Here is a 27,396-nt window from a genome sequence, read left to right as displayed (position 1 = left end):
AAATGTGGCCACTCTGTGCTCTGACGGACGTGCATGACTGGTAATGGAACATATTTCAAGTTGAAGAAACAAGAACTGTACACTCAGAGTCAGGGATCTTTTCTTTGCATTCACTGAAAAGCTCGGAGCTTCGATGTGTGATGTATTTCCTGGGCTGTGTCCTCAAATGCAAACCTTAGAAAGTTTCTGTGGTCCAGATGAATCACTGTGAAAATGATTGAGTGTAAGCATTCTACATGTAAGCTCTTGAATTCTTGTTTAACACTTGCAGGTCAAATATAAGATGCAGGCTGCCCACGTTTTGGGAAAATGAAATATAGGGGGGGCAACCCATATTGCTCCCTTGCTCATTAGTGTTTATTTCTTCAGAGAACTGCTGTATTTTGTCTTAAACAACTGTGTTGATAAAAGACATGAAATGTGTTGGTCTCACTTGGAATTGTAGCCGGCAACCCATGGCAACAGACTGTGCATGCACAACACTCACGGAAGTGAACATGGGGTGCATGTTACTTTGTTTATTTGACCTGCAACCTTCTGAGCACAAAATGCACCAGTTATAGAATTCAACATGTGAACAACCACAATATTCACAAAATTCACTGACCTTTATTGGGGCACTGGGAACATTTCATCTGAGAAATATTTAACACACGCAAACTGGGGGCTACAACCTGAGACAACAAAACTGCATTTGTGCACAGGGACGGGCAACTGTGGTTGGGAGACCGTGTTATGGAAGTGCAACACTGTTTGGAACTGATCCCCTGAACAAAACATGGCAAAGTGTGATTTCTTCTACCTAGAGTCCTTCTGGAGGCACACATATTTCCAAGCACATCTTGGCAATATGTTGGTATTATCCAGATAGATATCACTTGTTAAACTCTTATTACACATAGATGATCTGCATTCAGCTCATTATATACTATTCAGCTGAGGTTTGTCATAGAAGAGAGGGTCAGGACTTACTACCTGTGCATCATTTAAGTATTATTTCTATTGATCACTGTAAAATGTCCCTATTATATCAATTGTCACTGTGCCCACTGTGGCCTCCACATCCCCCCTGGCAAAAATATAGGTATTCAAGAGTCACACCTCATACAGTAAATAAAATTTATTTTCATTGTTCAGATAACACAAATTCCTCAGTCTAATGGAAATAAAAACTCAGCTGGTCTCAGTTCATTGACACTGCTGCAGCTGAAGTTCTTCAATCATCATCAGTCAGCAGCCACACCGGCATTTCATATGGCTCCTGATGCCGAGGGGAAGCAGCTTTATAAATATCAAGGCTCCACAGGTGTTTTTGTGTGTGTGTGTGTGTGTGTGTCTGTCTGTCTGTCTGTTTGTGTGTGTCTGTCTGTGTGTGTGTCTGTCTGTGTGTGGAATACAGGGATCAGAGGTTGGCTGTGGAGGCTCATTTGCGCTGAACTTGTGTAAAGGATGGGGGCAGCTGGAAGGGCTGGACCGGTTTCTTGCGGGAGTCTGGCGAGACCCTCTGGACTGATGTGGGCAGGAGCTGGTTTCGTTTTATGATCTGCAGGGCCAGTTGGGTGTTTCCTGAGGACACACAACACAGATTGGGGGATTATATACTGCTTTTAGCCTTTCAATCACAAACTAAAAGAAAAAGGTTAAAACCACAACCCTCATTCAGATCAGCTGGACTCATTCAGAAGCTGAAAAAACAGACAAAGATGACTGCTCTAAGTGTTTAGAGAGCTAATAAGCCAGAGCATTTTGACATCTTTGAAACCAGTGATACCTGATGAGGGATGTCCCAATCTGGCTTTTTGGCCCCAAATTCTGATGCAAGTCCTACTGAGTATCTGCAGATACCAGCACCATCCTATACTTACACTGTATTTACCAAAATGTTAATTAAATACAGTTGCATGCAGAGTTCTACTTGTAAAACATGCATTCATGTTTTCAACTCATTAGGCCTTAATTGACTTGTTAGGACTTGTAGGGCAGGTGAAGCCTTGTCATTTGGAATTATCAGCTGATGATAAATTCTCTGACTCTTTAAACCTTGTGGTAACACTCAACAACCATGGGCTCCTCTATGCAACCGACCAAGGATCTAACTAATGCTAAAAAGCAGGGGAAGGCTATGGTATATGATAAATGGACTGCACTTAAATAGCACTTTTCTAGTCTTGTCAACCACTCAAAGCGCTTTACACTACATGCCACATTCACCCATACATTCGTACGGCACTTTTTTTCTATACGTACAGTGCATTCTACAAAAACACACACACACACACACACACACACACACACACACACACACACACACACACACACACACACACACACACACACACACACACACAGAGATATATTGGGGCAATTTGGGGTTCAGTATCTTGCCCAAGGACACTTTGACATACGGACTGGGGGAGCCGGGGATCAAACCACCGACCTTCCATTTAGCTGACGATCCACTCTACCTCCTGAGCCACAGAAAGATATAAAAAGATATTAAAGTGCTTCCAGGCTAAAATTTCCACAGTCCGAAATGTCATTAAGAAATAGCAGTTAAGGGGAACAATGGAAGTTAAGACAAGATCTGGAGGACCAAGAAAACTTTCAAATAAAACTACAGATCTGGTGGGCAGAAAGGGAAAGACAAACCCCCATATGTCTGCAAAGGACCTGCATGAAGATTTAGCTGACACAGGGGTGGTGGTCCACCATACCACTGTGCAATGTTGATGCACAAACCAGGTCTACATGGGAAAAACTTCTGCACACAACTGTATAGATTGAAGTGAGATGTGTAGCCTTCTAAATTTGGCATACCTTATTTTTCATGAACTACCTGACCCAGTACTGAAGGTCCTGATTCAAAACTATAAAGTTAATAATTTAAAATTATTGATATAATTCTAAGGACAGTTTAACTAGGAGAATGTGACTCCTGAAACTGACGTGACGTGATCTGCTAGAGAGAAGACGCATCACTCTGTTGGATTTGGTGGAACCACAGGAACACTCAGTCCGATCACAGGCGTACCAGTGGTGTTACAGAGTGGAGCTTCTTTTAACTCATGAACAATCTTTGGTCAAATACAGAAGGCGGCTGCAGCGAGCCCACAAACTCAACAGAAGACAAGTGTTATTTTGTCCTGTTATCAGGTTATTCACAGAGTTAACATTAATTAATGACAGCTGACATGACCCGCTGCTGGTGACATTTGTTATTTTAACTGGTTAAAGTGATGGTTAGCACCAACTAAAATGATAAGCTTCTGCCTGAATATTTGGTGCACTACTACACTTTTGCTGAGGAGAGAGAACATTCATTACCATTAGAGCTCACTGATTAAAATCAACCAGCTCGGGATATCTCTAATACCTAATGTCAGTATGGATATCAAAATGATACTTAACTAGTCTACAAAAAGGTTTTTTCCTTCTTTAAACATTTCAAGCCAAGTTCCTCACATGTACCAATGTGTCTTCAATGTTGACTTAAGACAAAATGCTGTTCAAGAGCTTTGTCAAGAACAAAACTCAGTATGAAATGAACAAAATGAGGGTTTAAATAAAAAGTTATCAGATTTAAAGAATAAGTAAGACTAAGTTTGGCCAACTTTCTATTCATGACAGCACTCCAGACTCAGCCAAGTCAAAGCATTGCTGTTCCATATGCAGATGCCTTTTTTTTTTTTTTTTAATTATTATTATTATTATTATTACAGCTGCTGACAGCCATTTTGTGCTTCATTACACAACATTATTAACTTTGAAAATAGTCAAGCCAAGACATTCAAGGAATTCGTTTTGTCCTCCAATGTTTTCCTCTTGGGAGAGTGTAATCTCTACAGTCTCTAAAATAGCATTTAGACAGCATGCATGCATGCTGCTCCAATAGCAACAGCATTCATCCATGCTGTTAGCACAACAGGGAGGCTTACTGGTTTGATGATTGTGGCTGGAAAAAATTTTTTTTCTTTTTTTTCTTTTTTTATATCTGCTACCCCACACAACTGAGAACAATATATATGAAGAATCTCAACAACTTCAAATTGGCTCAAAGAGGTTATATGGACAGAGTGTGTCAGTGAGTGTCTGATGGAGATCTGACCATTCTGTAGCTCTAAGTAGACTCCCAGCAGGATAGCTTCAGGTGGAATTTCCCTGGTGTTCAGCATAGATGCAGCCTAATGAAGACAACACAAATCACAACTGGATGAGCTCTAAATTATTACTTCACTGTCATGTAATGATTTGAAAAAGAGAAATTGTTACGTCAAACTACTTTTTTCCAAGCTCAAGGATTAACTTTCATGCTTGAGAGAAGCCTTGTTTTTCCTTGATATAAATGCAACTCTGTGTCTGCAGACATCACTGGAAAGTGATGTTTGGCCGCAAAGAATTTTCTACTCTGCTTTGAAGCTTGTTAAGTAAACAGCAGAATAACCCACTGCTACACAGTATATGATATAAGGCAGGGCTCCTCCAGGTCTGACCCTTTGATGATTCTCAGCCAAGTTCTGGAATTACAAGGAGCAGCTTTTTTTCAATAATTTCTAGGCTGAATTTTGGACTTTTGTTTGTGACAGACATTAAAGATAATGATCCCAGAAAGTATAAGTCATACTGAATCTAAAAATATGTGCTTCATGTCAGTGTATTCAGATTGGACTGGGTTTTGACTCCAAGAAAAATTAGCTTAAGTCCCTTAATTGCTTTCATGGGCTGTGTGCAGCCGCTGCTGACTGTTTTGATAAGCGGCCAAATCAACAGGCCAAACTGCAATAATTAACTCCCTTTCACCTCACACCGTATTCTTGTCTTATGTCTTTCCTTCCACACCCCCTTCATTTCTCCCACAGTTTGAAAACCTCTGCTATAAGGTCATCTACCTGCAATGTGAGCTTGACTATATTTTGACTGTACAACACAGGGAGCTGCCAGATGACACTGTACTGGGCTGCAGCAAAAGTTGAGACAGTTATTGTGGGCTGCATTTATGACTCCCATTCGATCTGAACACAACCTCAAAAAATGCTATATCTAAGGAAAATATACAACTTCAGACATTTCTAGGACCTGCTGAAGTCATGCCGCTGTTGCTATGGTTACCTGATGCAGACACTTGCGGGCCTTGTCATACTCGCTCCTCAAGCAGTAGGCACTGCCCAGGTTGAAGAGCATCATCGCTCGAGCTGATGTCACACTGCTGGGGTAACAAAGGGGAGTCTGCTTTCCCGCTGCACACAGGGCATACATGAAGGGAACTATTATAGTAATATCTGTAATTCTTTTACTTATTTCTTTAGTCTAGGTTTGCTGCTGATATCATTTATGAAACCGTTGTACAATGAATCACAATTTCATTCTTACTATTGTATTTTTGTTTTGTTTTGATTCAAATTAATTTTGTACTTCTAATGTCCATTATTCCTGTTTAAATATCCTATAGATTAGACTTTGGATTGTTTCAAGTAAAAATCATGCATTAAGGTTTTAACAAAGTAGACTCACAGGATTCGACGGGCTCATCTCCTTTGTCAGACCCTGTTCACAAAACCAAACCAAACATTAGGGAAACAAAACTACATCATATGTTTTGTTGAGAATGTGTGAAACCCACAGACCTTGGTCTTGTTCGCTGCTCAACACTCCCATTGACACATCACTAACATTCTCTGGGTTGAGATGAGTGATAGCATCAGAGATCCTGTCCAATGAGATGAGGGCTTCAGCAGCATAGAGGTGACCCAGGAACCTGAACACACAGCAGAGGAGGAGGAAGACAAATCAGACCGCTTACTGATTCAGTGTAGGGGAAGACACTGCTGTTCAACTCTTTAAAGGATTAGGTCATTAGTGGCTGCAGTAGAGAAACAGACCAGGTGAACCAACAGCTGGGCTTGAGAAACAGGCTCAGCACTTACTTGAGGGATCCAGACACCTTGGTTTGATGAAGCAGTTTCTCAGCGTGGTTTAGAGCCATTAGGTTGTCTCCCAGTCCTAATGCCACATAGGCACTACAGGCCAGGATGGAGCACCTACATATTAAACAGTTGACATTACGAATTACTGTGCAGCCCTCTGGGTTTAACAGGTTATTTAATATTCCTAAATAATGAATCATGTGTCAGTTAAACTGTGATGAGAAGAGAAAATGAGAAGAAATATGAAGCCTCATTACCTTAGATTTTCTACCTCCTGTTTTCTGAGAGGAGACGATGGAGCTGCAGACAAAAACTTATCAGCCTCCTGACCTTTCCCACTGCAAAACACACCAATTCATCGTTCATCAGAACACATGTTCTACTCTACTGAGCCACAGCAACAAACAAACAGGAATGCCTGCAAGTTTATGAGACGATCAATGTGGAGTTGTTTTTGTATCTTAAACTGCACAAACACAAAATGAATGGGAAAATAATAAAAGGACAATGTTCATAATTCCAAAAAGGAAACCACCCTGTTAGCTGTTGGATTTTATGAAGGTGTTGGATGGTTTTACTCTGAAACTGCAGAAATAATCACTGGTTTTATGGTCAGACAACTCACACTGTTGCTGTGTGTTGAAAACTGTTCCATGAAGACTGCCAACATTTGTCAGGCTCTGTGATCAATACCTTGCTGATCAATTTGACGTGTGTTTAGAGTTTTTAGAGTGTGGAACTCAGAGCACACTTATGGCTTTGGAAAATGTATCACGTTGTTATGTAATATATATATTATAATTGTTCAGAGAAAAATAAAAATCAAACAGGTGATCCCGTCTGTCTTTTATACACGATAACATTCTACTTCAAGATATATAGTAGATAGTAGATATATAGTTGATCAAAACACACCAATAACAAATAAATATAATAAATGATAATAATAAATGCATTTATATTTCTTTGTTTATGGTTGTATATATATTTAAAAACAACTGCAACATGTTTCCCAGAAAGAGTGTACCTGTTACTCTGGATAATCCAGTCCTCTCTGTGGATTATTATACACGATAACATTTCATGTGTGCAGGGATGTCCCTGTGGTTTTAACCCGTGCTGTTGGTTGTCAGGTCTACGTTAGCACTGCCACTGCTACTAGTTGGTGTTTCTCAGTGGAATATTCAATTCAAGTTATCCATGTAAGGGCAATTGTATGCAGCAGCACGCCACCCAGATAAACCAACACATACACACACACACCCCAACACCAACAACCACAGACACACACAGACCCACACAATAACTGAATTGTTACAGTTTCTCCATGTGACACCTGTAGTGTGAGAGTCCTGGAAACATGATGTATGTCATGCTAGCTGCCAGAGATAAAAGATGTCTATCAAAAGGTACCACGTGGTAGAAACAAGACTAGGTCAATTTGCCTAGTGTCATCTGGTTTCAGCCCTTTATCTGTTTGCTTTTATGCAAGATTAATGTCTTATCTTTGTTTTGTAGAAGTTCAGAGAGAATAAAAGGAAAGGAGCACCATACAAAAGTTTTGGCAACCCAAGAGATTAGAGTTCTCAGATAACTTTTTCCAAGATCTCAGACCTTCATTAGCTTGTTAGGACTATGGCTGGTTCACAATCATCGTTAGGAAAGGCCAAGTGATGCAAATTTCAAAGCTTTATAAATGCTCAGACTCCTAAAACCTTGCCCCAACAATCAGCAGCCATGGGCTCCTCTAAACACGTGCCTAGCACTCTGAAAATTAAAATAATTGATGTTCACAAAGCAGAAGAGGGCTATAAAAAGATAGCAAAGCATTTTCAGGTAGGTGTTTCCTCCATTAGTAGTGTAATTAAGAAATGGCAGACCAAGAAAACTTTCCGAGAGAACTTCTTGTAGGGTTGCTAGAAAGGCAAATCAAGCCCCCCCTTTGATCAGGAAGATTTAGCAGACTCTGGAGTGGTGGTGCACAGTTCTACTGTGAAGCGAAACTTGCACAAATATGAACTTCATGGAAGAGTCATCAGAATTTTGTGATGCACCCTCAACACAAAATTCAGTGTCATTAGTTTGAAAAGGAACATATCGAAATAGGACTTTTGGCCAAAATGAGCAAAGGTATGTTGTTTCTTGCCACTGTAGCCAAATGCTTTCTCATGGGGAAATGTTGGGTCTCCGTAAATACAACTATAAAGAGAACAGTCTAGACCTGCTCTATATGAAAAGTCCCCTGAAATATTTTCTGTTAAGATTTGACACTATAAATAATTGAAATGAATTCTGTTGGAGCCAGTGGCACAGAGAACATTTCACTGGTAGAGGGATGAATAGATTTAATTAAATACCAGCAAATTCTGGAGGCAAACATCACACAAATTGCACCTCTGGGACATTAAAAGTTTTTGAATCTTTAATTTTGAATTGAATAGTGAACAGCTGTTGAGTTCTGAGCTGTTCTGATAGTATGTACAGTATGTGAGGTGCTATATCACACGATTCTTCATTCCTGCATCAAGTCAACAGCTGAGTGGAAACACAGGAGCATGTGTTGTGTCTGTGTATGTTTTTGTGGGGAAGGGTTCTGACCTGCATGCATCACTGTTTTCGCTTCCGCTCTCTGTGCTTCCTGATTGACTGAAGCTTTTGGAGCCATTTTCTGTCTTGGTGTCCTGCTGCTGGTGTTCAGGTAGCAGCAACAGAGCATTCCTCAGGCAGATGGCTGCAAACTCCATACTGGCTACTGGTATAGCAGCTGACTGGCCCTCACTGCGCGCACGCACACACGCGCACACGCACACACGCACACACGCACACACACACACACACACACACACACACACACACACACAGAGAGAGCGAGCTTGGGCAGATTGTTATCGAAAAGAGCATCAGGCAAATATAAAAACAATGAACTACTAATGTCAGTCAGTTATAATTCTTAGACTGGGGAAATGTGTATAAAATGATGGAAAATAAGTAAAATATCTGCATGATAAAATAGTGCAGACATTTGAAAAAATATATATCTTATGTTTGAATATTTTACTCAGTGGAAACATCTTATAGCTTCAATGGACAGAAAATTGTTTTCTAATTTTAAAAGAAATCGAGAGGACAATACCAGTTTTTTTTTTCCCTAACTACAAATTGCACTACATTTATATGTCCTTGATTGACAGACATATCCTTTATATGTCTGTTAATCATTTTTAAACACATTCAGTGCAGCTTTAGATTTTTAGTTTTCTATCATTTCAGACTTCCATTGTTTTACAATACAGTGAGCATGGACATCATACACTCAGCAAGCACTTTATTAACACCACCATACTAATACTGGGCAGGGCCTTCCTATGTTTTCAAAACAGCCTCAGTTCTAGGTGGCGTGGATTCCACAAAATGTTGAAAACACTCCGCTTAGATTCCAGTCCATGTTCACATGATTGCATCACATTATTTCTGCACATGGCAGAAATGATGTGTCAGCTGCACATTCATGCTGCCAATCTCCTGTTCTAGCACATCCCAAATGCGGGATGAACATTTGGGAACTCATCACTATGTTCGTGAAACCAGTTTGAGACGACTTTTGCTCTTAGACATGGTGCATTACCATGCTGGTAGTAGCCATTAGAAGATGGGTCAACTGTGGCCATAAAGGGACACACTTGGTCAGTAACAATATTCAGATAGGCTGTGGAATTCGAACCTTGATGGATTGGTATTAAGGGGCCCAAAGTAGCCAAGAAAACATTCCCCACACCATTCCACCACCACCAACAGCCTGGACTGCTGACACAAGGCAAGTTGGGTCCATGGATTCCTGCTGCTGACACCAAATTCTGGCCATCTGCATGCCTCAGTAGAAATCCAGATTCATCAGACAAGGCTATGTTTTTTCATTCTTCAGCTGCCCAGTTTTGGTGAGCCTGTGCCAACTGCAGTGTCAGATTTCTGTTCTTGGCTGACATCGATGTCAACCATTCTCCTCCGACCTCTCTCATCAACAAGGCATTTCCGTTCGCAGGACTTCCGCTCACTGGATGTTTTTGTTTTTGGCACGATTCTGAGTAATCTCTAGAGAGGGCAAGAATCCAGGAATGACCCAATCTTTTTCTATGTGGACAAAGAGAGAATCCCATTGTTTGTGGAGCAACCGCTCTAAGCCTGGGACAGCTGTATACAGCGGAGCTCTCAGACAAGCACATGGCGACCACAGAGTCACATCAACACTCTGGAGGCGTGGAGAAGAGATAAGAGACAGTTTAAAGGGCAGTACAAGACACGGTGCTACCAGTTCACCCTTTACCAGAGGCCGATGTGGCCCCTCAAATTATGTCAAATTATGTGAACTTACGCCTATCCTGGTGCATCTCCAGTGTGGGCCTGTGTAGAGAAGACATCCTCCAGCTTCTGCTGAAGTCTATCATTTTGGGTTACAAACTGGACAAAAGCAAGGCTGGTCATGAAATTGAGTGAGTCGTCAGACATGGCAGTATGCAATGCAAAAGCCCATGTTGAGAAAGGTCGCAAATGGAAGGTAGGGCTTATTGTTGACCAAGCCACTAGCAGGCTGAAACACTGAGAAGTGGTTGCCAGGACACAAACAGGGAGAACTAGTCTTGGGTGGAGGGAGGCTCCTGTGTCGTGTTCTGCAGCCACGAGAAAGGGAAGGAAAGAGATGGTCACCTCTGAGGTAGCCAGAATGGATTAAGAACTCTATAAAGTGAAGGCAGTACAACGGAGTCAACAACCAGGGAAGGAATCGGAGAGAGAGCTCCAGTTCTCCCCTGAGATCACCATGTTTCTCAAGCCAGACATTGTACTGTGGTCTGCAGAGACAATGACTACCATCCTGGTGGAGCTAATTGTGCCATAGGAGGAAGGAGTGGAGGCCTACGAAAGGAAGAGAGGAAAGTATGCAGACCTGAAGGCGGAATGCTTAGGGGCAGGTTGGAGGGCTTCCGTATTCCCTGTGGAAGTAGGGTGCTGCGGCTACCTGGGAACATTGGACTACCATTTGTTGAGGGCTATAGGAGTGTCAGGGGTCTAACTAAATATGGCACTAAAGGAGCTGGCAGGAGAGGCGAAGGAAGGAAGCTTCTGGTTCTGGTTGAGAGGGAGAGACAACACATAGGGGAAGAAAGAATCCTAGGGCAAGTAACGGGGTTGTAGGGAGATGTCCCTGTCAGTGCCCCACTACCTGAAGATGTTCTGGAACTAATGGGACGAAACATCATTGACAGGTGGCTTCTAGCAGATAGCTGGCCCTATGGCACCATCGGATGTGCAACAAGTAGAAATTTTTTGCAGGTGTCCCATCTATACATGAAACTACTTGTGTGAGAAAATCCTAGGAGATCAGCAGTTTCAGAAATATTCAAACCAGCCCGTCTGGTACCAACAATCATGGCACAGTAAAAGTCATATTTCATATTTTCATTTTTCATCATATTTTTTCTTCATCCGAATGTTTGATGTGAATATTAACTGAAGCTTCTGACCTGTGTTAGCGTTATTTTATGCACTGCACTGCTGCCACATGATTGGCTGATTTAATAATTGCATGAATAAGCAGGTGTACAGGTGTTCCTAATAAAGTGCTCAACGAGTTTATAGTTAAAGTGCCAGGCTAGCCCCCAACTTACAGTCTTCATGCTAAACTAGGCTAATTTACCCCCAGTGCCAGCTTCAGAGTTAATGCACAGACATGAGATTGATATTGCTCTCACTCTTGGTAAACACTGAACTATGCCTTTAAAAGGAGACAACCAAGATTAACAGCACATGCAGCACTGCTGTCAACTGCTGAAAAGTAAAGGTCAACATCTTTCAGTAGTTTGACTCTGGGGATTCAGGGCTGGAGGATGGACTTGTTGGAGTTGACACTGACCTGTAGATAGTATTCTGGGTAGACTGGGATGCCAGAACGATCTTGCGATGGTAGCCCTGTCCGACAATAGATTGAACAATACCTTTTTTACAAGGTAAACCTTTGCTCTCCTGCTCCGAGCCCTGGAAACATAAACATGGAGTAACTTACTGTGATTTTCTGTTCACCTTTAAACCATCACTAACTGTACTGGAAGGTGTTTACAAATTACCTTATTATTTATTAAAAAGGTCATTTGTAAATACATGTTCAACCTGACATTCCAGTTGGTTCATCGGATATTGAAATCGCTGAAGAAAAATAAGTTGCCCATGGTAGCTTGTGAATAATTCCTGAAGCAAAACCATTATCATTATTGGATGATATTCCAATTCAAGTGAGAACAACAAAACATATTTTTAGTGATCCTTTATCCAGGAAAAAAAACAAAACAGTTTTTATACATCTAATTAGAGTATAAGGTTGTCTTAAACAAAGTTTAAACAAAATATAAAAAATATGCAAAAAGGCAAGTTATATTTAAAATAAGATAAAAGGAAAATCCAGTAAGGCAAAATGCTAGAAGAATACTCAACTATGAAACAAAGTTAAACTTCAGGCTCAGGATCAACGTCAGTTAAGTCATACCCCTTTATTGGCAGAGATGCAGCACTCTGCGAGCCGCAACCACAGTCGAGGGTTGGAATGGTAAACCTGCACCGCCTCCATCAAACACTCAAATGCTGCCAGAGGCCTGCCGATGTGCAGCAGTTGAATACCACAGTTATAAAGCAGCTCATAGCGCTTGTTGGCTAGTAGAGCACACATGGGGATACCTGTGAACTTCTTAGCTGGAGAATAAAAGTAACAAAAGAAGAAAGGGACGTTACCTTTGGGGACCCACATGTTAGCAATAAATTGTCCTAATTGGCCTAGTTCAAACTGAGGCATACGCTTTACACAATAAGACAGCATGGTTGTGGAAAATTTACAAATATTTAAGATGATATAGTAGATATATAGTTGATCAAAACACACCAATAACAAATAAATGCATTTATATTTCTTTGTTTATGGTTGTATATATATTTAAAAACAACTGCAACATGTTTCCCAGAAAGAGTGTACCTGTTACTCTGGATAATCCAGTCCTCTCTGTGGATTATTGGTTTGATCACTATTTCTTTGGTAGAAAGAATTTCCAGCGAAAATTCTGACAATGAGTAACAGACACATGTCTGTTAAAGACATAGTGCTGTTTAATCTTTTAAATGTCACAAACTTAATTCCTCTGAGAGACAAGATATTTAAAAACATGGACAAATACTGTAAAATCAAAACTATCAGCATGGAGAGAGAGAAGCTAGAGAACTGCAAAAAACTGTTTTTGTGTGTATTTTAAACATTGCTGGACAAAGTAGAACATTTTTCTGCAATGAGAGTCAGCCAGTTTGGATTCAATGATTTCAATGGATTACATGGTGACCAGATATAACAGTGAACAATGTAAATTTTTTAGAAATTTTTATGAACATATCCAAAACATTCTGGCGAAACGACAACTGTTTACAAGATAGCAGAGAATTATGAGGGTTATATGCTACGGTGGTTCTATGAGGTGCTTCTTGAGATGCTTTGATGTGAAGCGTGGTCCAGCTGGAATCCATTGTAACCACTGTTAATCTAATATATATAGAGCTGCTGTCCTCTGTGAAGGAGCAAGCTACAAACCTTTTAAATCCAGTTTTCAAGCCTACAGGAGATGAGTATTCGATAACATGAATTAGATGGATTACCACTTGACAGCAGATTCAGTCAAGAGACAGCACTTCTGTGACCCACCTTGCCCATTGTTGCCATCTCCCAACTGTGCACAGGTGTTGTCGTTCTCTTGCAGCGCCTTCTTGAAGTAGAAAATGCCTAGGTTATGTTTCCCCATTGCAAAGTGAATGCAGCCCAGATTGTTCCAGAACATACATCGAACACATTCACCTGAATGAGACAAGTCAGGACACGTGCACAATCCATCAACTAGCACATACAAAAATCTATCAAATGACACAGCTAAAGCTAGTTTCATCTCCAATGAAGACATTGTTTGGAAGCAGCACAAAGCCAATAATGATACATTTACAGTCAGAACCGGGGCAAAGTAAAACCAAAACTAGCTTTAAGGCTTTTTGATAGCAAGCTTATCAAAGGAAGCCATAAATCCTTAGAGGTACAGTAGTTTTTCACCTGTCTTGATGGGTCCAGGATGCTCTGCAATGTTGGAGCTGTTCAACAGCTTCACTGCTTTCCGGTAGTTTCCTCTCAGGTACTCAAAATTACTCTTGAGGAAGAGTGACGGTGCAGACTAATGGAGGGGCCAGGAAACATAAGTCAGACAAAGAACCAGGAGAGGGTATGCACTGTTCTCGCCAAGATGATTACCAAACACAATAACATCACATTCATTTGATGTAACCTGTTTGAACTACGTGATGACTCACGTTCCCTGCTGTGTTCATCACTGATTTGATCTCCCTTTTACAGGCCTTGGAGGATTTCATCTGAATGTAGGCTCTAACTTTGTACTGTAAAAGAAACGACAGTCAGTCACAGTCAACAGGATGGAGACTGAAACACAAAAACAGTGGCTGTTAAAATCTATGAACACAGCTCTTGCCTGATGCATCTTTGATTTGGCTGCCTCAATCATGGCTGTGAACTCTGCTTTCTGGTTTGCTCCATCTTTGTTTGAACTGTTGTTCTGCAATCAAGCAAAGCACTCAATAAACAGCAAACTGTATGCTTTTAAATCCGCTTGATTCAACTTACTTCTTGATAGAAACGTCTTCAGTTAGTGGCTTCAGACAAGCTCAAAACTTCATAAAATTCTTCCTAATTCTAGCCATTCAAGTGGCACAGCTAAGATATTTAGTTTGTTCAGTTAGATAATGAAATAAAAAGTTTACCCTGAGAATAATTCTGTGTGTGATCTAATGACAACCGTTTTCACACAAAGAATTTCTGTGGATTATCCAGTGTAACTAGACACTGCTTTTTAGTTGCTTTTTTAAAATTTAATCTTCTATTGCTCTGACCACCACAAACTAAATTCCATTCACCCCCATTATATTGGGTGGGGGCAGAAATCTTAGAGGCACACATCTTCAACAAATAGGTTAGATAATTGGGTTAAACTGATGATGTGTGTACATACTCCGTTATCCCATGATTACTTCTGTTTGTCTTTCATTTGGACTTCATTAGTGATTTACTGCAACCACAGATCTTTGCAACAAGACTGTTATGTAGAACCATGAGCCGGGTTTTGTTAAAGGTTTCTACCTGTTAAAGGGAGTTTTTCTGTGCCACTGTCACCAAGTGCTTGCTCATGTGGGAATATTGGGTCTCTTTAAATATAACTAAAACGTTCGGTCTAAACCTGCTCTATATGAAAAATGCCTTGAGATAACTTCTGTTATGATTTGGCGCTATATAAATGAAACAGAATTGAATGAAATGTAAAATGTACCGTAAAACATTTTAAAATAAGAGCAGATTGTGTAAAACTGTAATTTTCTTTTCATGACAATGTAGTGCATTTGGGTACCTCTCCTTTGCCGTTCTTGTTGCTTCCTTGTACAGAGAGTTTATCCAGCACAGCTAGCAAATGGAGGGCCTTCTCTGGTTGGAAGGTGAGCAGGTACAAATCCACCAGCAGGAAGCACACAGCCTGAGCAAACTTCTCTTCTAGGACAAATAACACAATGACTACATGCCAGGACTAACACATGGACCTTTATCAAATATCAAGATTAACTTGAATACTGTGGTCTGACCTTGTAAAACAAACAGGATTGTGGTCAAAACAACTGATAGGCTAGATCTATCCCGTGGTAATGTTAAGCTAGCATTTCAAAAAATCATGACCACATTTCCCAGAAACCCTCTCACTTAATTTTTTGAGCCAAGACTTGATATCTGGATTTATTAAGTAATGAAAACTTTGGCTTGCACATCCATGTTACCATATCCATTATTCAAACCAGTATGGCAAAAAATTGAAAAGGCAAAACTACACACAGCACAACTACACAGTGACTACAAGTCACGTTGCATGATCTCAGTTTTGGAGCTTCAGATGTACAACAACTCATATGTGGCATTAAAACATTTCTTAACTACATAATAAATGTATTCATTATTAACCATGTTCTGATCACACAAGGGGTGTTTCATGAAAAGAGCAGAAACCCTGACTGTTTTCATCATCAATTAACCCATACAATTTGTTACTGATAAATTGATCAATCATTTATCCCATGAAATGTCAAAAGTAACCACAATGCCCATCATATGCTATCAGGAACCAAAGTCACTTGTTCAAAATGCTAATTCTGTCTGAGCAAGGCTACAAAAACCTAAAAGGTTTTCACTTACAATGGTAAGATATTTTTTAAAAGCAGCAAATTATATTCAAGAGTCTGTGATCACTAAATATTTAGTATTTTTGTCCTTGATATATTATTTAAAATGCCAAACAAAACTTCCATGAATCAACCATTAGTTGATTAATTAGGTGATCTGTCGATCAACTAAATTATTATCTAATCAATCACACCAGTAGACATTCATAAAACCATGTAAAGTACCACGACATACCAAATGGTTCCAGAAACTGGTACAGCTTCTCTCCAATGGAGATGGCTTCAGAGTACTGTCGCATGTGATAGTGGATGATGGCTTGATTATAGTACAGCAAACTGTTTTCAACATCGTCCAAACCATCAACATCCTCTGATGTGTGAACCTGAAAGATGAAGAGAGGATGTTTGAAAAAAATCCAACATCATAATCATTGTGTTTGTCTATAACTTTCACTGAAAATAAATTCAACATGAACAGAAAGCATGAGAAAAACATGACCCACATTTCAGCAGTTACCTGGTTCTTCATTGCCATTAGGGTCTGTTTCAGAGTCCCTGTGGTAGTCTGACCACTTTTATAAAACTCTATGACAGCTTTATTCATGGCGATCTTGTAGTCCTCTTTGTTGAGCTCCTGCAGGGCTTCGAGGTGTTTGAGAGACTCATCATACTTCCCAGCCTGTGAAGAACACATGGGCCTTTTTCACCAAATTTGCAATTTCCAAGCATGCGAGCGCTTCTGCAGTACTAGCAAATCTTTACCCAATTTGTGGTTGAAAATCATTACTGAATCATGACACTATAACCACTAGCAAGCTACATTGCAGTGCTTGCAAATCACTTATGAAACTGGCCCCAAGTCAGTGAATATAGCAGCTTTAAATGTTCATGTGTTCTGGGTGTTTATGCAGATGTCACTGGAAACTACTGCCCAGGTTTAGCCTGCTTCCTTTGAAACAACTCTACGAGTAGCTCCGTGTCTGTCCAATATCATGCTCGCCTCACACACAATAATAATCTTAGTCTGAGAAGATGAGAGAAACAGTCAAGAGAGTGGGTGAGTGAGTCTCTCACAAACAAACAAACAAACAAACAAACAAACAAACAAACAAACACACAAACAAACACACACACACACACACACACGTTGACTGCAGTGATGGAATATGTCAGCCAATGCAACAGCATATCTTCTCTAAATCATTTTTAAAGGATTAGTCTAGTACGATTCTATGTTTCTTACTGTCAGCAAAGCCCATGAAAAGTCCAAAACAATGTGTTAGTCAGTCTCTCTAAACTTTCTGACTTCCCTACTCTGCCGTTGGCTCTCAGCTCTCAGCACAAATTAAAAAGGTAAAACCAACACCATTCATCCAAAAGATATTCCCTCATTTGGTGTTTTGATGATGATAGTGGAGAGGGGTGTCTAACATGTTTGGGTTTGGTTTCTACGGAGGACATAAATCAAAGGTTACTCAAACAGGAGGAAATAGTGCATTTGTTAGTGGCTATTTTCTGTGATGGATTAATCAACATTTGGTGCTCTCTTAAGTATTACAGCAGCAGGAAGGTGTGTGTGGGTGACTGAGTTAAAATAAACTACAGTGTGTGTGTTCATGGTGATGAAGGAACACAATAACCAGTGCAAAAGTGTGGCTCACACTGGTCTGGACAACAATGGAGCTCTATGGCACAGAGGAATAAGACATACCATGGGATCTGTTGACAAGAAGAAAACTATGGAAAAGTCAGCAGTATGTCACAGTTGTAGTACCACCATCATCTGAGCCAGAAAAAAAAAAAAAAAAATCTCATACCTAATTTAGTTCACCCTACTTCTACTACAATCATATTCCACTGACAGAGATGGGTGATTTGACGATTGCCTTACAGTTGACCTACTTACATCTTCTCACAGTAACAGATTTTGCTATACTGTTACGTTGTCGTAGCTCTTGCTTCAATACCTCTGGGTGTATTAGGCCAGTGTGGGTAATGATGTCAATTAATAAGTTGGACTTTGCAAGTACATCGATTCATCAGGTATTTAACTTGCTGCATCAGCCAAAAACAGGAATTCTGATCTGGTTATTTAATCCATAAAAAGCTTTTATAAATAATGAATAAAGAATAATAGAATGAATAATTATAATAAATCTGAGTTTGAAATAAAGGAGGTGTCAGGCTTGCCGCTTTTTTTAATTAACAGATTGTGCCACCCTGGCCAACATTACCGTAAAGGAATGTTTCCGCAGCCCAGACTTTGAACTGTTAGCTGTGGGGCTACGTTCATACTACATACCAAGGGAATTCTCACACGCCATCTTCGCTGTTGTTTACATTCCTCCCTCCGGTAACCAAGCAACCATGAGTGACATCATCCATTCTGTTACTGCGAGACCCCACACACTGCACCCCAGTGTTTTTTCAGGATCTCCAAACCTTCAGATTCTCCTTACTTTCACTCAGTTTGTGGACTGCCCTACTTACGACTACAACTTGGCCAACCTTCAGCCCAAGTACAGACCATTGGTCATACATTAACCCACCCCCATCATTACTGTGAGGTGGTGGACTGAGAAGATATACGACATTGCACCAACTGGGATATTTTCACATGCCAAATGGTGAGGACTTAGACGGACTGACAGACTGTTTGACCGAGCACATCAATTTCTGTGTGAATACCTCTTTTCCAGTCAAAAATGTCCACTGTTTTTCGAGAAGAAAAAAAAGCCCTGTGGGTACTTAAGAGATTAAAGCACTCCTGAACAAAAAGAGGGCATTGAGGTCAGGGGACGGGGAGGTAGGAAAAAGGGTCCAGAAACAGCTACAGGAGGAAGCTGGAGCAGAGGCTGTAGCAGAACGACACCAGGGAGGTCTGGAGAGGTATAAGGACCCTCACCGATTACAAGCCCAGCAGTCAGACGGTAGTTCGGAACATCAACAGAGCCAATGAGCTGAACTGTTTCTTCAATAGATTCGAAATGCAGCCTCACATTGACCACTTTGACCAAAAACCTTGCAGCAACGACACCTCAAACCCAATGTCCATCTCTGCTGAGCAAACTCAGCAAAGGCTGCTGGTCCCGATGTCATCAGCCCAAGGGCGCTCAAGGCCTGTGCCCCCAACTGGATGTCGGAGTGGACGCTGCCATCATATACCTGCTCCACAATGCCTCACCCTCCTGTCCTGGGTCATGGACTACCTTAGTGGATGCCCTCAGTATGTGCGGCTTCAGAACTGTGTGTCAGTGGTGAGCAGTACTAAAGCTCCACAGGGGACCGTCCTGTCCCCTTTCCTCTTTATCCTGTACACTTCCGACTTCAGGTACGACACGGAGACTTGCCACCTACTGAAGTTCTCTGATGACTCTGCAGTTGTTGGATGCATCAGAGGGAAAAATGTGTCAGAGTACCAGAGGGTGGTGGACAGTATTGTGGGCTGGTGTGAGCTAAACCACCTGCAGCTCAACATAAGCAAAACAAAAGAGCTGGTGGTTGATTTCAGGAGATCCAGGACTCTTGATACTCCTCTTTCAATTAGGCGAGAGGTGGTGGAGTTGGTAAAGGAGTTCAAATAACCGGGTATCCACATGGACAGTAAACTGGACTGGAGCAGGAACTCTGTCGCTCTCTACAGAAGAGGCCAGAGTCCGCTCTTTTTCCTGTCGAGGCTCTGGTCCTTTAACATCTGCGGCACCATTCTGTGGATGTCTGTGGTGGCCAGCACCATTTTCAACACTGTGGTCTGCTGGGGCAGTGGCCTGAGGGTGGTCGACACCAAGAGACTCAACATACTGATTCAGAAAGTTGGCCCAGTCCTAGGGGTGAAGCTGGACCCTGTGCATGTAGTCGTGGAGAGAATGCTGTTGTCAAAACTCCTCTCCATCTATAGACGTCTCCCACCGTCTACACAGTGTTCTGGTTAGCCAGAAGAGCGCGTTTAACCAGAGACTGAATTACTAGGTGCTCCATTGAATGCCACAGGAGGTCCTTCCTTCCTGTGGCCATCCAGTTATATAATTTCTCCCCTTTCTGCACATCTCCTTCAGTACTCTGCTGTTAAACTAGTATTAATTTACTGTTGACCCACATTACACTTCTGATTTCGTTTACTTTTGCACACTATGGTTAATTTACTGTTTAATTACTGTTAATCTACTTCACACTTATGTTCATACTGTGATTCAACCTTGCACATTACTTGTTACTTTTTGCACAGTTTTCTATTTACTTACTGTGTATTTATTATCAATATTTTATTGTAGTATTATAATAGTTTTTACTTTTTTACTTATTTACTCCTTTTTCCTAACGGAGTGTTGAGTGTAACAAAACAATTTCCCTACGGGGATCATTTAAGTTTTTCTGATACTGATCTGATTCTTTCAATTGGCTTTCCAGAAAATTGATATAATATATATATTATTACAATACAAATCTACATATACTGTAGAAGAGGATTTGATTCATATTTCAAAACTCCTATCCACTAATACACTACAGAAACAACCGGAAGCACCACATGCAAAAATTAAGCATTTACTCTTGTAAAATTTTTGGGTCTGATCCAGATCCAAGTCCTTTAATATTTGGTCTCTGCCACTACAAGTCTGATCCGATATCTTCTGACATAGCAACAGAAGATTTGCATTGTTGATAACAGCGGTAACTACAAAATCTGACATACCTTATGTTTCCCTAGCAATTTAATATAAACAGTGAAAGTCCTAGTCCAAAACAATTACGTTGATCATTTTAACTACTGAATGAGATGAAGTAAAGTTAATCGGAAGAGTGTGACATCTAAGATTGACATGACCCTCCGCTAGAGAGAAGACATATCACTATGTTGGATTTGTTGCAAATACAGTGTTACAGAGTGGAGGTTCTTCTCACACAAAAGAACTTTAACTGAGTACAGACACCAGTCCTGTGTCAAAATCTGTTCTCCCTTCAGATAGCGTTTCCCTCCTGTTAGAACAGTGTTTCCAGCAGGGCCTCACTCTGCGGTTGGGGTTGGGGTTGGGGCTCGATTCATGATTAGGTGTAGCAGACTGGTTAGGGTTAAACCGGGCTTTGACTACACAAGTTTTAAAATCCTAACCAATTTTTAGATCGGGTTGAACATATAAAGAGAAACTTCATAGATTAACCTCTCTGTAATCTCAAACATGTACACACTAAAAGATTTGGAAAATAATGATGCATCACACAATACAGGATATTATTAAAGTTATCATGCCAGAGGGAGCAATTAGGGAGCAATGCACCCCCTCAACTGATTTCATCACACGTGATGTCATGGGGGGAAGCAGAATAAAATGGAGTGTGGTGAAACAACTTGCTGCAACGTTAGTATTACTAACGTTGCAGCAACGTTAGTATTACTAACGTTGCAGCACGTTATTATTACTAATTAAAAAAAAAAGCAGAAGTCTAAACAAGTCAACAAGTGGTTGGGGAGAATCGGTCAACACATGTCTATTCTTCAGCGAGAAATGGAGTTGAGATTTTAGTCAGTTCAACAGTAGTATGCTAGCTAACATTAGCCTCAAGAGCTATAATGTTTACCATTTTCCTGGCAACTTCGTCAGTTGCTCCGAGACTGACGTAATAGAAATTGTAATCATCCAGATTTTAACTCCTAAATATCAAACATGTATGATATTAATCAGGACTACCCCGATGAGTCTGGGAGCCGTTAAGGAGGTTTAAGACTGGATCTGTAAACCCCTCACATTACCAGACGATCTGGGCCAAACTGTACAGACCCAGGTCCAAGACCAGATTTCTCCTCTGATTGTTGGGAGGGGTGAATTGGGATTAAATCAGCCTAAAACTCCTGTAGCCTGAGCACGGCATTAGATATAAGGTTTAGGTTAAGGTACGGGGAAACAGATTTCAACATAACATTGGCCTGCTGATAGTACATTAACCAGACAACAGATAAGTTTACTTTTGTTCTGTCATCAAGTTACTCAAAGAATTGTGTTATTTGCATTTACATGCACTTAATTAACCGGGATACAGTCGGCTTTTTCCAGTAAGCCAATTTTTTAAATGTCACGTAAATCAGAAACCTGGTTTAATCGGGATAGGGGATTAGAAAAAACTGATTTCCCCAGGTAGACTTCTCCGTGAGGATGGCGATTTCGCTGCCATATATATCAGATTTCTAATCAGCTTTTTACAAGTGCACATGTGCATGACAAAAGACTGGAAAGTAAAAGCGCAGACTAGCTGGATCAAAGGAGAGATCGCTATACAGAGCAATGTGTCCTCATATTCAAAATTTTTGATTGACAATTTTATGCTGAATTTATCATTCAGAAAAGCAGTGAGTTTATTTACATGCTGTATACTATTTGCATAAAGTGTGAAAAGTGTAAAATTTTTAAATAGTCACTGGTGTGACCCTCTCTCTATAAAGCTTAATGTATTATTATTAGTCAGCTGTCTCTCTAAGTGTTGCATCTACAGTAGCTCAGCCAAGCTTAAGTTTAAGATACTAGGCCTAGCAGTTTTGATGGGTGTCAAGGTGTTACTGCACAAAACAGCAATTATTTTTGGACTGAGCATGTCAGGAAAGAAAGGAGATGATTTACCGAAAATGCTTCATATGCACTGGCTGCCATTTCTTTCTCTTGGTCTGTCATTCCAGGGGATGATGAGCTGTCATGCTTAACCTCATTTTGTTCTGATCAAAATGAAAAAAAGGGAAAAAAAGTCAAACTTACATAACATCGGTCTCCAAACAACGTCAATAGTGCAATTGGGAGGATCAATGTTAACAGACTGTGGTAACTCAATTATACTCAGTGGCCACTTTATTAGGTTTCTAATACTGGATAAGACCCAACTTTGGCCCCAGAACAGCATGATTTCCTCGTGAAATGGATTCAACAAGCAGCTGGAAACATTCCTTAGAGATTCAGTCCATGTTGACATGACAGCTGCCATTAATGTTGCCAATCTCCCGTTCTACCACATCCCAAATATGTTGAATGTAAATCAGATCCGGTGACTGGGCAGGCCATTGAAGTACAATGAACACCTGAAACCAGTTTGAGACGACTTTTGCTTTCTGAAATGGTGCATTGTCATGCTGGAAGAAGCCATTAGGAGATCGTAAATTTTGGCCATAAAGGGATGCACATGGTCAGCAACAATACTCAGATAGACTGTGGCATTCAGACATCATATTCCAGTGATCGATGGGTGATATGACAATCTACATACTGTGAGAAGATATACATTTAGGTAAATAAGGATTTGGATAGTGACACAATTTCCATAATTTGCCTCTATACACCACCACAATGGATTTTGAAATGAAGGCAACTAGATTTGATTGAAGTGTAGACTTTAAGCTTTTATTCGAGTTTTAAAATTTTTTTGCATTAACTGTTTAGGAATTACAGCCATTTTTTTTAAATTTCATGACAGATTAAACAGCTAAAATGGTCTGGACTTGATTAAAAGTGCTGACTTTGTATTTGGTAGCTGTTTATGGGAACACTGAATATGTAATCCAAAGAGGTGTCGATGCAAACGAAGGAGGCCATCGTTAAACTGAAAAAAAAAAGCCTATCACAAAGATAGCAGATAGATGGCCAAATAAACAATGTGGTACATTCTTAAAAAGAAGGAATGCACTGGCGAGTTCAGCAACACCACCTTGGTTAAGAAAAATCCCTTCACAGCATCTAGCCAGGCCAAGAACACTCTCGAGGAGGTAGGCATATCATTGTCAAAGTACAATCAAGAGATGCCTTCATGAATGTAAATACAGAGGGTTTACCACAAGGTGCACAGCATTGGTAACACTCAAGAACAAAAAGCCCAGATTAGATTTTGCCACAAAACCTCTAAAGAGGCAAGGACAGATGAGACCAAGATTAACTTGTACCAGAATGATGGTAGGAGGAGAGAATAGAGAGGGAAAGGAATGGCTTGTGATCCAAAACATACCGCATCATCTGTCAAACATGGTGGAGGCAGTGTTATGGAATAGGCATGTATGGCTGCCAATGGAACAGGGTCACTGGTGTTTATTGATGATGTGACTGCTGATAGCAGGATGAACTCTGAAGTTTGTAGGGCTATAATATCTGGTCAGATTCTGCAAAATGCTGCTTCACAGTACAGATGGATTATGACCCAAAACATACTGCGAGACCAACCCAAGAGCTTCTCAAGGCAAAGAAATGGAATATTCTTCAATGGCCAAGTCAGTCACCTGACTTCAACCCAACTGAGTATGATTTTCGTTTACTGAAGACAAAACTGAGGACTGAATGACCCACAAATAAGCAGCAACCTAAGGTGGCTGCAGTAAAGGCCTGGCAAAGCATCTCAAGGGAGGAATCTCAGCATTTGGTGATGTCCATGGTTTCCAGACTTCAAACAGTCATTGACTGCGGAGGATTTTCACCCAAGTATTAAAAATTATTTTTATATTTATAATTTTGTTAGTTTGTCGCATTACTTTTGAACCTCTTAAAATGGAGGAACTATGGATAAAAATGGCTGTAATTCCTAAACAGTTATAGTTGCAATATTATTGTTAAATCCCTGGAATTAAAGCTGATAGTCTACACTTCAATAACATCTTAATGGCTCCATGGTGGAGTACAGAGGTAAAATTACAGAAATGTATTCGCAAACACTTATGTACCTAACTATAACCGTGTCATTCGTCACAGGTGCCATACTGTGGTAGGTTTCGTTTAAATAAATTTGGGTGCATTTGGACAGTGTGGGCATTGCTTTAAATCAGCTGGTATTTATCAAGAGGCCTAATGTGTGCAAGATAGTATTCCGCACACAATTACACGACAAACAGCAGCCTGAACTGTTGATAAAAGGCAGGATGGATCCATGGATTCATGTTGTTTTTCAGTCGTCAGCTGTATAGTTCTCATTAACCTGTGCCCACTGCAGCTTCAGTTTTCCTGTTCTTAGCGAACAGGAGAGGAACCTGCTGTGGTCCGCTTTAAGGTTTTACTGGCTGTGTGATCAGAGATGCCTTTCTGCTCACCACTGGTTATGTGAGTTATTGTCCACTTCCATTCAGCTTTAACTAGTCTGGTCATTCTTCACTAACCTCCCTCAATGATAAGGTGTTTTTGCCCACAGAACTGCCACTCACTGGATGTTTTTTGTTTTTCACAACATTCTCGATAAACTCAGAAACTGTTGTGGTGTATATCCCAGATCTGCAGTTTGTGAGATACTCTTAACCATTTGACACCAGCAATCATGCCACACTCAGAGTCACTCGGATCACATTTTGTCCCCATTCTGATGCTTAGTCTTAACAACTGAAACTCTTCACCGTGTGTGCAGGTTTTAATGTCTTGACTTGCTGCCACATAGGCCGATTAGATACTCGCATTAAGGAATAGGTGTACATGTGTACCTGTGATAAAGTGGCCACCGAGTGTACATGACGTGACAGTTGACTGATAACCTGAGATCCTCGTTCAAAAATGTGACATTTTATAGCCTCGTACATAAAACGTTCATTCTGATATTACATCAACTTTACACAATCTTTTACATTTCTCTTAAACTCCGGTTACATTTAATTAACTCAATAAAATGTATTTGACTAACGCTTCCATGTCAGCGGGCTCACCCTGCTAACGCTAACTGTACATTACTCAAAGTTGAGAGATGCCTGTGGAGTTACCGTTAAATATTATTACTGCTTGGTGATTTGACCAAAAGACGACGTTAAAGCTAGAGGTCTTAGGACATTTATGGGTCGTTTATGTCCTGCTGGTAGGGAAGACAATCCAACTTGATGTTTCTAAACGAAGTTCAAACACGCATCTCGGCTAAGCTAACGTTAACTGGGACAGGCGTTGTGAAAGGGGTTACCTGGGTGGTTAGGCTAGAGAACAGCTTAGCCATGAAAGCTCATGGTGGAAACTGTTAGGTTTCTCTCTATAATATTGTACGGTCTTGATCTTACTCTGTAAACTTCCTTGAGATGATGTATGTTATAATGTGGCACTATATAAATAAAATCGAACTGAACTGAACCTAGTGACCAACTGATTGTTACATCACCGATTCTCTGCAAAGTACATTACCACTTAATCATCTGACAAACTGCAATGAACAGCGCATCTGTTCACGGAGGTAAAGCTAGCTCTAACTGACCATAGCTAGCTATCCAGCTAGTGTTAGCTGACATACTCACCTGCATTTTCTGCCATTTCTGGGGCCTTTTCGAAGACAGTAAGAAACCCTATATATGTAGTTAGAATTAGATTAGCTTAAATCCCGTTGACCGCCAGAGGAAACGTTAAAATTATAGATGAATATTTAATTCAAATGTTTCAGACAGACGATGTTCTAGCCGAAGTCCGCCTGGTTCTATCGTCTAGTCCGCTCTGAGCAGATTTTTCTTTGGTGGTTGGTAACAGTATGGAGCCAACGCGTTATAACGCAATACCGCCCCCTTTCCGTTCATGGACAGGGTAGGAAAAGACGAGGTTTGATTAGTGATTTGAAAAGAATGTGAGTATCTACTTCTTCAACACAGGCATAGCTCCAGTCATGTAAATAATTTAATCATTCAGTCTTTACTGTCAGCTCATATAATATTACCATCATATTCCCTAAAGCAGTATGACTTTAAGATGGGTTTGCTTCATTCAAAAAGCCAAGCCTACAGCACAAAGTAAACCCACTCAAACTAAGAGAAAACAAATTGCACGGGAGTCAGTTCAATATAGTTAGATGATGACTGATTGATTAAACTATTTAAAAAAACATAAATCTAGCTTTTCTAAATAAATTTGTTTTTAAAAATTTTCCGATATAGCCTATTAGTTGTCTTTTGGATGATCAGTCCCAACCCTCTCCCTAACATCCACGTTACCCCTCCAGTCCTTTACTAAAGCGTAGTGTTCTTTTCTATTGAGCTCTGCTCACAAATCTTTGTAAGGCAGCTGATTGAAGCTCAAAATGTCCAGCCCCCCCCCCCTCCGTGAGACATAAAATTGTAACTAATGGTTATTTGCAATATTATTTTTTCCCCATCAGATCATTAATTGAACCTTTCACTGTTGATAACCAATTATGTCAATATGCAGAAAAAAGCACTTTTTTTTTTTTACTTTAAATAAATTGTGTACAGAAATTTTGAAAAACAGTT

General features: G+C 40.4%; 1 protein-coding gene across 3 annotated transcripts; it reads right to left on the bottom strand.

Annotated features, from left to right (window-relative positions):
• Positions 1 to 645: 645 nt before the first annotated feature.
• Positions 646 to 26,665, bottom strand: cnot10 (CCR4-NOT transcription complex, subunit 10). Of its 3 annotated transcripts, none has more exons than XM_040117709.1 (19): positions 26,437 to 26,665; positions 22,832 to 22,923; positions 16,738 to 16,899; positions 16,456 to 16,603; positions 15,404 to 15,543; positions 14,474 to 14,557; positions 14,298 to 14,381; positions 14,044 to 14,161; positions 13,648 to 13,797; positions 12,454 to 12,656; positions 11,827 to 11,948; positions 8,520 to 8,699; positions 6,179 to 6,259; positions 5,922 to 6,035; positions 5,622 to 5,752; positions 5,509 to 5,541; positions 5,107 to 5,234; positions 4,106 to 4,181; positions 648 to 1,566 (listed from the first exon to the last, which is right to left on the bottom strand). In XM_040117709.1, the coding sequence occupies exons 1-19, from the start codon at positions 26,450 to 26,452 to the stop codon at positions 1,424 to 1,426; spliced, it is 2,205 nt and encodes a 734-aa protein (XP_039973643.1). In that variant the 5' UTR covers positions 26,453 to 26,665; the 3' UTR covers positions 648 to 1,423. The 3 variants fall into 3 exon arrangements, with proteins under 3 accessions (XP_039973645.1, XP_039973643.1, XP_039973644.1); XM_040117710.1 differs by having other exon boundaries at positions 15,404 to 15,540; XM_040117711.1 differs by lacking the exon at positions 22,832 to 22,923 and having other exon boundaries at positions 646 to 1,566.
• Between the last annotated feature and the right edge of the window lie 731 nt (positions 26,666 to 27,396).

Source organism: Xiphias gladius, chromosome 22, assembly GCF_016859285.1.
Source record: "Xiphias gladius isolate SHS-SW01 ecotype Sanya breed wild chromosome 22, ASM1685928v1, whole genome shotgun sequence".
NCBI classification, from domain to species: Eukaryota; Metazoa; Chordata; class Actinopteri; order Istiophoriformes; family Xiphiidae; genus Xiphias; species Xiphias gladius.
This window is presented reverse-complemented; position numbering and strand designations above follow the sequence as displayed.